Source organism: Poromitra crassiceps, assembly GCF_964638095.1.
Source record: "Poromitra crassiceps genome assembly, chromosome: 18".
Taxonomy (NCBI): domain Eukaryota; kingdom Metazoa; phylum Chordata; class Actinopteri; order Beryciformes; family Melamphaidae; genus Poromitra; species Poromitra crassiceps.
In genome coordinates, this window is record NC_139636.1 from 13,795,175 (window position 1) to 13,809,584 (window position 14,410).

The 14,410-nt window shown below is 40.7% G+C and overlaps 2 protein-coding genes across 2 annotated transcripts; both read left to right on the top strand.

The window, feature by feature from the left end:
• Window positions 1-1,249: 1,249 nt before the first annotated feature.
• On the top strand, window positions 1,250-3,344 carry cimap1b (ciliary microtubule associated protein 1B; the record flags this gene model as incomplete). The annotated part of the gene is made up of 6 exons (XM_083654513.1): window positions 1,250-1,361; window positions 1,503-1,706; window positions 2,344-2,445; window positions 2,548-2,669; window positions 2,992-3,132; window positions 3,252-3,344. The coding sequence occupies 6 exons, from the start codon at window positions 1,250-1,252 to the stop codon at window positions 3,342-3,344; spliced, it is 774 nt and encodes a 257-aa protein (XP_083510639.1).
• A 2,512-nt stretch (window positions 3,345-5,856) lies between these two features.
• Window positions 5,857-11,585, top strand: rabl2 (RAB, member of RAS oncogene family-like 2; the record flags this gene model as incomplete). The annotated part of the gene is made up of 8 exons (XM_083654384.1): window positions 5,857-5,963; window positions 6,122-6,151; window positions 6,397-6,476; window positions 6,626-6,705; window positions 6,805-6,916; window positions 7,538-7,635; window positions 10,947-11,030; window positions 11,479-11,585. 8 exons carry the CDS (start codon window positions 5,857-5,859, stop codon window positions 11,557-11,559), a joined length of 672 nt encoding a protein of 223 aa, XP_083510510.1. The 3' UTR covers window positions 11,560-11,585.
• Between the last annotated feature and the right edge of the window lie 2,825 nt (window positions 11,586-14,410).

Genomic DNA, 14,410 nt, shown 5'->3' on the forward strand with positions numbered 1-14,410 from the left:
CGACCAGCAGTATTCACACACGCACGCACGCACACAAGCACGCACGCACGCACACGCACGCACACACACACACACACACACACACACACACACACACATACACACACATACATAACATACATACACACACACACACACACACACACACGCACATGCACACACTCACTCAAACACATATTGCCTGTCAAAGAGCCATCTCCATGGCAACGTTGTCATAGTGAAGTTGACAAGTAAACAATCTGTGTTTGACCTCAGTGCACATGCTGCGTCCCAGGGAGCTACTGTAGGACAACACTCACTACAGCAAAGCAATAAGGTCAGGGATTTTGATTATATAAACTACATCATTATTATAAGACAATGGTCACTGAATTTGTTAAAGATAATACTTTTGAGATTATAAGTAGTTTTGTTTACTTATATAGTAAACAAAACAATCGCCAAATTTGCAATGTACTTGACAGACACCTTGTGATTGTCATTGGTTTTTACTACAGATGACTGAACATTACATTACATTACATTACATTACATTACGTCATTTGGCAGACGCTTTTATCCAAAGCGACTTACAATAACACATTTTTGTCAGCAATAGAGCAATCCACTATGTAACACAATCTATGATAACTACAACTTCTGAAGGAACAGTGGTACAAGTTAAGGTTAGTTTTTTTTTTTTTTTTTAAGAGTTTGAAAGAAGTTAGATCAAGAAGGGCCCAGATGGAGCCAGAAAAGGTGTGTCTTTAGTCTTTTCCGCAAGATCGGCAGTGATTCGGCCGTCCTGACCGAAGGTGGAAGCTCGTTCCACCATTGAGGTGCCAGGGACGAGAAGAGTCGCGGACATGTTGTAAGAAGGCCTATATGAGTGGTGGTGACACATTCCCTTTTCACAGTTCTGAAGGCGTCAACGTGTCCCGCTATCGAGAGAGACTTCTGACTCAGCCTGCCGCTGCTGCTGCTGCTGCTGCTGCTGCTGCTGACTCACTTGAGACTGAATGGAATAACTGAGTCACAAAACACTGTAAACATTAACATCCGCTGGTTACTGCTAAACAGTAAGTTATGGCTAAATAATACAAGGGTTACATTGTATGTATACATTTGTTTTATATAAATGTATTTATATATATTTAAATATGTATATATAATTGTTGATTCATTTGATCTGATGTTTTTTTTTATGAATAATTTAAACCCCAATAGTTATTTGGGTAAACTCATTTTTATGTATCTCTCTTTCAGGGTAATGTCAGGCACTGATGTTTGGGTTGGCTCCTGGAGGCCCCACAAGCCCAGAGGTCCCATAGCTGCCCTCTATGGTAGCCCAGGGCCCAAATATGCTCTGCCTGGACTGATAGGTAGCCAACATTACCATAAAACAATGCCCTCGCCCCTCACACACACACACACACACACACACACACACGCACACACACACAAAATGCTGGCGTATCCTCTTCATTCTAGAAACTCTCTCTCTGCTTATTTTCTGCTTTAAGGCCTTAATGATCATGACCCCAGGAAAGAAAAAGCGCCAATGTTCAGTTTCGGGACTCGTCACGGCCTGTTCAGCGCTGATCGCTCCCCTGGGCCAAGATATCTCATTCCTGCCAACGTGACCCGAGTGGGCCGAGACGGCACCCCTGCTTTCTCACTCTACAGCCGCCCAAAAGACCCAGAGCTGTTCCAGGCCCCGGGCCCAGGTCGGCAAAACCCCTTTCACATCCAAAAAAGATGGTAGAAAAAAAACGATGGATTTGGAAATGAAGTACTGCTGGTCTCAAAGAATTTATTCCTAAATACCTGAGACAGATGAGCATTTGAGTCTATAGAAAGCATCTTAACCCCCTGCACCCTGAGTTTCTCCTTACATTTCCTCAAAGTAAAAAGAAAACAAAAACTATTTCCCCCCGTGTACGACAATGTCACATACATATTCTGCAGCTACCTGCTTCATTGAAGCTATAGCTGCTTATCTTGTGTGAAATATTAAAACCCCAAGATGCATTTTCTATGGCGGCAACATTACAACAAATGGCAAATGCTTTTTGTGCATCATTTGATAAACATGACCCTGTAATTTAACATGAAATATTTGGTATCTTTGGAAACCTTCAGATCTTGACTAGAAGACAAAATAAAGTTCTGTGGGGTTGAACAAAGCTGTATTTGTTTGTACTTCTGATGGTCGTCCTGCATGAGGGACCATTGGAGTTGCCAAATGGAACACTGAAAATGCAATGTCAGTATTCGATATATTGGTACAAAATCTGTCGACTCTGCCATGTTGGAGACAATTTGGGTTTTGAATTTGACACATTTCTTTCTCTGGTGTTTCAGGCCGGTACTCCCCAGAGCGTTCGTGGAAGTCAGTGTACCACTCTGCTCCTGCTTATTCCCTGTCTGGCAGGGGCAGAGATTTCCACAACGACCACACACCAGGTAACCTTTTCTGCGATGACAATGTTATTTGAGTGTTCTGTGGACTAAAATGTTCCATGGCTCACAGACTGTGAAGGGTCTCACCCGTCCGTTCTACTGCAGGTCCAGCTGCCTACATGCTGCCCTCTGTGCTGGGGCCCAAAACTGTGACCAAAACCACGGCTCCCAACTATTCTCTCTGTGGGCGCAGCAAAATCGGCAGCTTCCACGAGGACCTGCAGAAGGTCAATATGGGACACACCGAAAACATGTCAAGAGAAAATATGGAAAATGAAACGTACAGTACCCAAAATGTTTTCAACACATGATGGAAATGTGTTCTATCTAGATGCTGCATGCACAAATTATGATGACCCAAATAACAAATTTGACCCAATTAAAAAAAAAATCCTTAGTCAATATTTTCTGCTATAGCCAAAGCAAAACATACAACATTCAGATTGGCCACTGAGGAACACAATGAAAAACCTGAACACAGATGGTGACAAATTGAACATGGGAAAATTTGAAATCATCCATTTCTCCGTTCTGTCTTCTGTCCTCCAGACTCCTGGTCCTGGGACCTACAAAGTGGTCGACCCCTGTATCTACAAACACAAGCCTCCACAGTACAGCATGATAGGCCGCAACAGCATGTGCGGTGATGCCACAAAGAAACCAGGACCTGGAGCACACTATCCTGAGCGGGTGAGACACTTCAGGAGTTACCTTCTCTCTAGAAACTGTGGTCTCATTTAATCAACACAAGTGCTCAACATATTTCAGCTTGGCTTATTCACTAACTGCTTTTTCTGTCCTTACTGTAGGTCACCTTCACACGGATCAAAGCTCCTAGCTTTTCCTTTGGAGTGCGTCATTCAGAATATGTTGCACCTTTCATTGTGAATGTGGCTGAATAATTTCTGCCATTCTCTTATCAACTGGGAAATTTGCATTGCTGCTCTGCACTGAGGGGGTGACATTCAAAATCTGCTCTTTCAGCAACACGTTACAATCGGAACTCAATGAATTGTAGCTAGACGAAGCTGCCCAAGATGATTGAAATAACATTGTGTTTTAAGATGCATATTAATTTGGTCAAATTCAATTACACCTTTGTAGAATAAGTAGAACACAGATTGTACTTGTAGTAGGCTATAGGCCTAGGTGCTTATTGTAGCCTACTGTATTTTTCAGTTAGCCAAAGCTTATGATATGACCACTATCAGTATTTTAACTAAAGCAGACTAAATCAAAGACCAAAATAATTTGACAGGATGGTTATTTCTTGTCACGTTTGGAAATTGCTGATCACCGTAGATGGGCCTACATACAGTACAAGCCAATTGCTTGCCACAGAATGAAAATAAAATGTTGATCTTTACAGTCTTGTATTCTCCTTGAACATTATGCACCAAATAGGCTATATCATTTCAGAGAAAGAATATCATTCATTAACACTGTGAAAACCGATACATGTCTCCTTCATGGATCAAAGTCCGCCCACCCACTACAGTTGTGATCAGTGATGTCACTCAAGCAATTGTGATGTCATCAGTGATGTCACTCGAGCAATTGTGCACGCAGAACACCCACAAAGAATATAATAGCCATAGGAAGAATCATTACAATACTACATCTGCAGGGTGGGCCATCATGATCATGAGTAGGCATAATGTGCTTATTCCACTACAGGAGAGACTTGATGTTCTCTGAAATTAAGTGGGAAAAATTTGCTCATATCGGTAATCAGCCAAAAGAGTTGGAAGATATCGGCAAAAAATCATATATGCGTCAGACAGACCATTTTTGGACAGGCACTTCTTAAGACAGCAGAGACATTCTTGTGAGGAAAAAATCAATCTTTAAGCAAAGCTGGATTGATAAAGATATTATTTTTCTAAGTGATCTTTTTGATGCAAACGGTTTATTATTTAGCTATGAGCATTTCCTCCTGCGTAAAGCTTTTCCAGTAACAAGCAAGGAATTCAACTATGTGATGAAAGCCATCCCTAACGGTCTTTCCCATCTAATGAAAACTCATCTTCAATATCAAGAAGCATTGCGATTGGAAACCCTTTTGAAGATAAATGGTATTGACATTTTGAATGCTAAATGTAACAATAAACATATCCGTAATGCTTTCTATGAAAAAAAGAAAATTACTCCTAGAGGGAAGGCTTACTGGAACAGTATTTTTGCTGACATTGACTGGCAGAGAGCATGGCTTTCACCACATAGATTCTGTATCAATAATAAGATTAAAGAAGTACACATCAAAATTTTGCACAGTATGTATCCAACAAACCTGTATTTTTCAAAATTTTTAGAAGTAGATAACAAATGTAATTTTTGCAGTGTTGACCCTGAAACTTTTGTTCATTTATTTTACCATTGTTTGCACTCACTTGCGTTCTGGACTCAAATGCAGGATTACATTCTAAGGAAAACTAAATATAACATCAGGATTGAATGTATACATGTCATTACCTACTTTGATCATGAGAATAGTGTAATTGAATTCATTGTTAACCTGTGGATTTTATATGGTAAATTTCATATACATAAGGCCAGAGTGCTAAAATCTTCCCCCAATTTCATAAGGTTTCTTTGTGAGTTTAATGATTACATTAGGACTCTTAAACGTATAGATGGTAATAAGAGTAATAAAACTGTCAAATTATATTGTGAACTATTTAAAGAGGAATAATTTGTTTTTGTTTTCACTTTTGTCATTGCTATTTGATTCTCGACTGTAATTTGTACCATCATACTTGTCCATCTTAATTTATTTTCTGTAATGAGCACATGTCTGTTCCAATATTCAATGTTCTCTTGTCTGTTTGAATAAAAAAAAAAAAAAGTAAAAAAAAAAAAAAAAAAAAAAAAAAAAAAAAAAAAAAAAACTTCTTAAGACAGCAGGATGGTCTTTCGGGCCAGCAGCGTCCCGTTGCGATATTTTTTCCCAGGCTGGCGAAGGCATGACTCGATCTTCTCTGCCTCTGATTGGCCTAGCGTCAAAATCACATTCGCTTGGCTAGCCTGCGTCTCTCCTGCGCCAATCAGAGGCAGAGATAGGCGCGTCATGCTTTTGCCATCCTGGGAAAAAGATATCGCGTCCCCGTTGCATAGAAACCAAAGCTATCGGGAACGACATGCAGGGTCTTCGAACTTGTAACAGCTAACGCTATCTATCTAACTAGCTCGCTAAGATTAACATTAGAAGATTATAATGAATTGTTTAACTTATCAAAGATCAAATTGGTTGATGCAGGCACCCAACCTTAACCTTAGCTAACCAGCAGCAGCAGGCTAACTTAGCAAACAGCTAGCGTTAATTCTCGTTGTGAATACCGAATGCTAGACGGGGAACTCAACAGCTAACGTTAGCAATTAGACTTTCAGCAAGAAAGACGTCAAAGTGAAGCAAAAATGGCTGGGGACGCTAGCAGCATCCCTGACCTGGACCAAGAGAAATACGATGCAGACGAACAAGTGAAGATCATCTGTTTGGGAGACAGTGCAGTTGGTAAATCCAAGTAAGTACCTGTCATCTTCTCATACAACTTAATGGCTGCTTTCTGTTTGTATTTCCCTTTTCCCCCTCAGTTTCCCAGTTTCTTTTGTTGTCTCTTGTATGATCTATTTTTCTCGACTTTATTATGGCTTTACAGACTGTTTCTCTCTCATGTTTTAGGTTGATGGAGAGGTTTCTCATGGATGAATAGTATCCTTTTCAAGCAACCTTGATTATATTTTTTCTGTATCTCTAAATTAAACAGTGTTCTTGTATTTACAGTATATCATTCATTCCTTCAAATAATGATGAAGGCTGTGTCATACAGCTGTTGGGTGTAACTGGCTGCACGCAGCATGCCTTCAAGCTGGCATGCCTTCTAACAAAGTAGATCAACTTGTCTTGTGTCTGTAATTCTATTCTTGTATTGGTAAGATCCTTAACTCTCGCTGCAGTCGCCCCCAACAGCTGTCAACGTACGCTCTGGCTCTATACAAACACACAGCCACAGTAGGAAACAAGACAGTCGTGGTCGGTAAGTATTTGCACACTTGTTGTGGGGCAGCCAATGACCACTGACAGTTTTGCTAAGCTGAAATTGAATCTAGAGAGTTTGTTGCCATCTCAAGCTAGCATCAGACATCATGTTGCTTCTACAGAGATGGCCTTTGTTTATCTTCTCAGATTTCTGGGACACAGCTGGCCAGGAGCGGTTCCAGAGCATGCACCCCTCATACTACCATAAAGCACATGCATGCATCATGGTAAGTGACACATTCATGGACAAGACACAGCTGAACTGGGGAGAGACCAGGCTGTCAGCAAAGCACACTGAACTGTTTTGTTGAACTTTTTCTTCAAAGGTATTTGATGTCCAAAGGAAGATCACATATAAGAACCTGGCCAACTGGTATAAGGAGCTGAGAGAGTACAGACCAGAGATCCCATGTTGTCTGGTCGCCAACAAAATTGATGGTGAGTCTGGCTGTACAGTCGCCAGAATAAAACATTGGTATTTTACGTTTCTGCAAACCACAGATTAGGGCTGCAATTAATCGTATTTTCATCGTCATCGCAATATGAACATGCGCAACAAACACATCGCAAAGACTGCCTGAAACGCAATGAATAACAAAAGTGGTTTTATTTACATGCGTCATGCATTCCCACTCAGCATCTGATCATTTTGTCTTGTGTTGTAAATCCAGCGTACACGTTTCCCTTGCAACAGTGCGCTCCACCCCTCTGCCAAAGCCCAAACACGCTGTGTGTAGTTTCAGCTAGAGTCAGTGTGTATTTCATTTATTTATTCAGTGGGCATAGGCTATGTTTGGGGTCTATGTTGGCATTATTAAAGCAGAAAGACATAGGAACTGTATAGCTAATATGCATACTTTAATATTTGTTTATTTATCGCAAGTCGTATCGTCATCGCTATATCGAACAATGTTATCGCACATCGCAGATTTTCCTCATATCGTGGAGCCCAACATCAATAGTTCATTTCTTTCTTTCTCTGCAATGTTCATTCATTCATTGTTTAACCAAGGAAGTTGACAGTTGTAGTTGACAAAATTCTTTCCCATGTGTCATCAGCTGATTTGAAGGTGACACAGAAGAGCTTCACCTTTGGCAAGAAGCAGGGGATCCCATTCTACTTTGTGTCAGCTGCTGATGGGACTAATGTAGTTAAGGTGAGGCGCGCACACACTCTCTCACACACACACACACACACACACACACACACACACACACACACACACACACACAAACACACACACACTCTCACACACACACACACACAAGTGTGGCAAATTCACTTTTTTTTAACAAGGGCTTCTTCTTAGTGTTAATTTTGTCGGCTATTTTTTTATTTAGTTTTAGTCTTAGTCCCGTATCAAATGTCCTTGTTAGTTTTTATCATATTTAGTCAACCTCATCCTCTTTTTATTTAGTCAAGTTTTAGTCGACTAAAAGTTTGAGCATTTTAGTCTCATCATAGTCATATAAAATCATAACTATTTTAGTCTAATTTTAGTCAACGAAAACTGTTCACATTTTAGTCTAGTTTTAGTAAATGAAAACTGTTGAATCTGCTGATGCGTTTGCACTAGTAATGGTCATTCGAAGCAGTGTTGCCAACTCTTTCCCGGGGAAAGTAGCTAATGCTGACACTGCCCACCCGGGGCAGTGTCAGCATACGCCAGCAATGACAAGTGGACCCTATTCATCACAGACCCTGCTCAGCCCGCAGCTGAGGGGAGAAGGGAGGGAGGCTGGCTGCGCTGTGTGGAAAGCTCTCAGACCTCTCTGGATATACAGTAACGTAGACAAGCAAGTAGCTGTACATTTTGGGAACAGTGCCTCATACACATATAGATAAGACCCTTAGCTAAGATGGGCGGGTTCTGTTGTAAGTGCGATCTCTGTAAATGTGTTTTAAGACGGTTAAATGTCAGCTACATGATGCTGCAGCACAGGAAACTGAACTGCTGCATTGAGGGGGAAAACAGTCTATATTATAATTAGTGTTAATTTTGTCATCTATTTTTTAATTTAGTCTCAGTCTTAGTCCTGTGTCAAATGTCCTTGTTAGTTTTTATCATATTTAGTCAACCTCATCCTCTTTTTAAACAGGTCAATGGGCCACTTCCAAAAGGACTAACCCAATGAGTGAGCTGGAGCACACGAAGTCACTTAAATAAATTTAATACAGGTACAAAACTGACGTTTCGACGCGCACTGCGTCTTCTTCAGAGTCAAAAACGTTTTTGACTCTGAAGAAGACGCAGTGCGCGTCGAAACGTCAGTTTTGTACCTGTATTAAATTTATTTAAGTGACTTCGTGTGCTCCAGCTCACTCATTGGGTTAGTCCTTTTGGAAGTGGCCCATTGACCTGTTTACATTGTTTTGTCCGGTTCTGAGAGCACCGACCTCCCTCTGTGGAGGGGTTGAAGCGCAGGAGATTCCTTCTACAGTCTCATCCTCTTTTTGTTTGGTCAAGTTTTAGTCGACTAAAAGTGTGACTATTTTAGTCTCGTCTTAGTCAATGAAACTAAAAGTCTGAACATTTTAGTCTCGTCTTAGTCTTGGGGAAAAAGGTAGTCGACTAACATTTTTCGTCATAGTTTTTGTCGACGAAATTAACACTACTTCTTCTTCTTTGTCTTCCCTTGTGAAATATGTTTCGGGGGCATTTTAGATAATTTCCAGAACAATTTTATCACGTGTTGGGAAATACCGTAGTTCTTCTATGATGCAATATTCAATGTCTCTTATCCAAGCATAGTTTATTTCTAAAACTGCATAAACAATCACAGTTAAAAGAAAATCTAATTTCCTATCATCTCAACAACACTGTCTGACATGTTATGTAAAAAAAAAATTCAAATATCATTTACGACCGACAGTACATATATAATACAGTATGTCTATCCAGTCCATACTCCAACCCACAATTATAGCCCTGGGCAGCAGAGGGTCAACGACTGTTTCCATTTAATTTCTATCTGTTTCTAGTCCTGATTCAGCGAGTGGTTTGCGTATTGAGAAACTAGTGAGCTTGTGAACTAGCTGGCCAGCTAGCTTGCGCTGCCTGTCATTGAGATAAATAACGCTAGTGTGTGTGTGTGTGTGTGCGTGTGTGTGTGTGTGGGTGGGGGGGGGGGTGGTGCAGGTACGGATGCCTAGCTGCCCACTTTTAGAGCAAACCTGAAGAAGGCGAAACGCGTTGTTCACATGCCTTTTTGTACTTGTTTAAATAAGATCAATTAAAGTGAAGAAATTCAGCCTTCTTGTGCGTGGTGACTCTCCTTCTTCAACCGCTCAACAGAAAGTTAAAGTCGAACTGAACCCATTCGTCACGTGTCTGAGTCCGTTTCAGACTGAAAACATAATTTGTCTGACAAAACAAACGTGATGACAAGTTGAGAGGCGGGTCATAGTATCATGTCGATGATTTTATTTGACAATTCTGGGGACTGGATTGGGCTTTGGCCAATCCTGGCGTGTTCCGCCTCCAAATCGAGTGGGATTCAGCATGTTGTGGCGCTCTCCTCGGGAAGAGCCTGGTGACTAACGTGAGGTTAGTGGCTGAGTGGAGCTCAGCGAGCCGCAGGCAGCCAGCTGCCTTCGTGTTGCCGAGCGGAGAGTGCAGCACGTCGGCCTGGAATCTCCGAGGGGCGACCCCTGACGACCAGGCTCTCTGTGAGGCGGCGAGGTGCGCGCCAATATCGCCATTGCATTAAATAATAATCCTGGAATGCGACTTTTAACGAGCCAGTTACATTTCTTTGCATTCTTAGACATTACCGTTTGATTTAGTTTGCATAATTGCTCAAGTTAGTAGTTAGTTTATGGGCTAGAAATTCTGCCAGATGACAGGCACTAGGTGCCATTTTCCCCTTCATTTGGAAGAGAAAATTATCCTGAAATGAAGATTTGATTGACAGCTGCCATGTCGTGATATGATTGGTTGAAATGGGGTAGAAATTTGATAGTACCAGCCAGGTGACGTCAGCAAACTAAATTACTGTTATCAATGAAATCTTGAAAAATGAACTTTTGATGTGAAAAAGTGTGAAAAACGAAAGAAATTAGATTTGTGTGATTTCTTTTGGCATACATTATTAAATAGGTGCACTGCATACCCAGGTATTTGAACTAAAAGAAAAGAAAAGTCATTTTTGGGTTCAGCTCGACTTTAACTGTTAGCTCATTAAGTCTTAACATGCTATATAGGAGAGGTTTGAGCTTTGCTGCAGTGTATATATATATATAACGCCACAGACCCTCGACCAGGTATCAAATGTTTTTTTTTCATGCATGGCCCTCCCATCCCTAGTTTGACAGTTTATGATGTAATGGCACAAGAGTGTGTGACTCATAATCCTCCGTCTCAGCAGCTGGGTTGACATCGCACTGCTTAACAGGCTTATCTGCTTATCATGAAGTGCCCCTGGTGCACCGACGCTTCTGCATCTAATGAGTGTGCTTTGACGACAGATGTTCAGAGAGATGATCAAGAGAGCGGTGGACTACAAGCGAAACCCCGGCGACTTCATGGATGAAGTGATGCAAGAATTAGAGGTGCCCCCATTTACCCTCTCTTGTGTTGACCGTTTCCATAGCAACCTGCTTTCCCATGACCGATGTACTCATTAATGGAGTTAAATCCCCAGCTCAATGCTTTCAGACACAACATGAAATGTGTATTAGTCACGGTTGCTCTAAGAATCCCCCGTCTTTTGTTTATAATCTGCCATGCTCATTTGATTCACAGGCAAAAGGAAAAAAAACGTTTGTTGCACTCAAAACGCTTGAATTAACAAGGCGAAATAGTCATTTTATTCATCTATTAATTCCAACGCGATTCCCTCCTTAATGAAAAGTTGTGCTTTTTTTGAGGAGCGTTTGAGATCAAAGTTGCTGAAACGAATTTGTGTAAGCTATACAAAATGGTTTTGACTGGAAAATGTATTTGTATCGATGTGATTTTGTTTTGTTGTTTTGTCACTCTTGCCTCTCTGTCTTGTAGAAGTTTGAGCTGGAGAAGAAGGAAGAACATTCAGAAGCAGCTGAGGATGGACTGAAGGCAGAGAGTCCTGAGTTGGTCTGACTAGACATTGGTTCCTGAGACCCTCTCCTCATGTCACGGACACATTCATCCTCTCTGCTGAGGACACAGGCGGTGCTTCTGGTCGACCTGGCAATGTGCACACGACAACCTGGCGCTGGTGCACACGAGCATGGACTCTGCTGCAGGCCATCTCTGCTTCTTCTGTGTTGTTTGACACTATCGAAGGCATGTTGTCGTTATGATAATTTTATGATTTTTGGTCCATTATGTCCCTCTTATGTCATTGGTTTACCATCATAACGGTTTCACTTTACCTCTGCCACTGGAGAATGAAAGATAAAGTCCTTTATTCAGATTGTTGCTCACTGCCCTCCACCACCCCTCAGGTCATCTTTTGCATTGCAGTAAAACACGTCATTCATTCTTTGTGTAATATCTACTATAATAGTAGAACGTGTTACAGCAAAAAAGGTCAAATGTGTTTAAAACAACTTATTTTATTTGTTATGTAACAGGAATGTGAAATAATGAAAATGATCGCTTGATCAAATACTCGCTCACACGAGGCAAAGGGAACCTGTGATTGTGAATTCTCTTTGCTGCTGTTCTTGATGTTGGTGTGTAGTGACATGTGCAATGCCAGTGGGGACCACATTCTATTGGCTGCTGTTGTATAAGTATATGTATGTAATGTAAAGCTTCTGTTTAGTGTCTTTCAATACTGAATGTACCATCATGTAATCAAAATGTTATATTGTGTGTTTCTAAAGTGTTGTGATCCAGCAGTAGCTTCTTTTAATGAACAGCATTAGTACATCAATTTACATCATACAATCATTTACAGACTATTAAGTCATAAGCATTTGAATTAGCACTGTAGGCTATATGATCCAAATATATATACATTTCTTATGTCATCTCTATTGTGATACAAGAGGTTGTTTATCTGTTTTCATCTTGCTAAACTCATGTAACAGATCCAGCTTTATGAAATGACCAGCCCCTGCTGGTTGGATCCATTCCATTCATTTTCAGCAAAACATTGCCATTATGAATTTCCAATACCTCATTTGGTGAATGAGTTCATATCAGAAACCTCTTTTCTGGCAGAAGCAGCACATTCAACCAATCCTCATAGTCTAAGACACCATTTGAAAACATGTCTTTGACTTTGTGATAATGGCGTCAAACAGGAAGCACGTCTGTTTTTATCTCATTTGTATACAATGCTTTTATGATATAACCATGAATAAATTGCACTGGAACATAAAATGCTTTGTTCGGTAACACTTCATTTGCCTGACACCTGTCATGAACATGAAGGAGGTCTAAGAGCATAGTGATCTCCAGCTCTATGTTGTAGGAAGTGAGCTGTAGCTCACCTAGATGAACATTATGTGGTGCAGAAGGTTGTTGGTTCAATCCCCTCATCAGGCTCTGGCATCAGAAGTGATGTGCATGACAAGCTGCTGACTGTAAGATCAGATGTCAGCAGTGCTGTATCTTTATCATCAGTAGTTTAAACACTGATATAAATAAGCTGATGAAGGCAACTACAAAATCCTTGGCTCTAGCTCAGTGAGATAAACCGTGTTCACAAAACATCATTGAGTCCTCAGTCACTTTTGAGGTTGTGAGTTCGAGCCTCAGTCAGTATTGAATGGCAACAGCCAGAGGAAAGTGAAAACCTCCCTTACGAAGTCTGACCTGGTGGCACAGAGAGTTGGTTTTAGGGTTCCCAGCAGTAGTGAAGCCTCAGTCACTTTTGAGGTCGTGAGTTCGAGCCTCAGTCAGTATTGAATAGCAACAGCCAGAGGAACGAATGAAAACCATTGAAAAAACCTGCCTTAAGAAGTCTGACCTGGTGGCACACAGTGTTCGGGGAAGCTACTTTGAAAGCATAACTTAGTACAGTACCAACTACTTCACCATGGAATTACTTGAAACTACAACAAAGCTAACCTGGGAGAAATGTAGTTTAGGAAACTACAAGCTACGCAGAAAAGTTCAAACTACTTTGTAAAATAAAGCATTAAATTGAAAATGTACATGTGTGATATATGAAATAAAATATAATAGCCTACAAAAAAGCACAATGCCAGCAAAAATAATCATCTGAATTGAGTTTTTTGACACCCAATACATTCAATGTTATATTTTTGTTATTGTAAACAAATCTGGGTTCTTCTGGGTTTTGTTTTATCAGATAATAAACAGTAAATACTTGACTACGATTGGTTAAGGTTAGTAAAAATCTCAGGGCAAGCCAATCAGAGGCAGCATAGGCCGTGTGTCTTGCTATGTTTGAATCTGGTTTTCTATTTTGACACTTATGAGCACTCAGTGCAGACTCAGAGTAGTTAACTGTTTCTTTAATGATTAATACATGTCAGTTCGTGAATATATTAGTTAATCATTAGATAGTTGCTGATTAGTCGGTCAATTCCTGAATAGAGTGGTTAATGATTAGTAAATGTGAAAATAATAATATTAATAATTGAAAACAAAATATAAAAAAATATATATACAGTATACCCCACCCCCCCCCACCACCACCACCACCACCATATCAATTGGGTTAGGGTATGGTCGTGGTTAAGAAAACCCTAATCTTAAGCACATCTATTTGACTTGCTGCATGTTCTGTGTGTTTGAGCTGGGCTGTAGTCCAGTGGTGAAAGACCATGCCTTCCAAGCCAAAGGTTTGTGGTTTGAATCCCGGTACGGACACTAAAACCTTTTCAAGTCTTTCATTGGGAAAGCCATAACAAAACTGCCTAGAGATCCATTGTAAGTTACCTAGGCTGATGGTCTAGGGGTTAAGGCGGTCACCTTAACAACCAGAAGTGCAGGTTCGATTCCTGCAGGGGATTTGAAGTTGTCTCCTGTC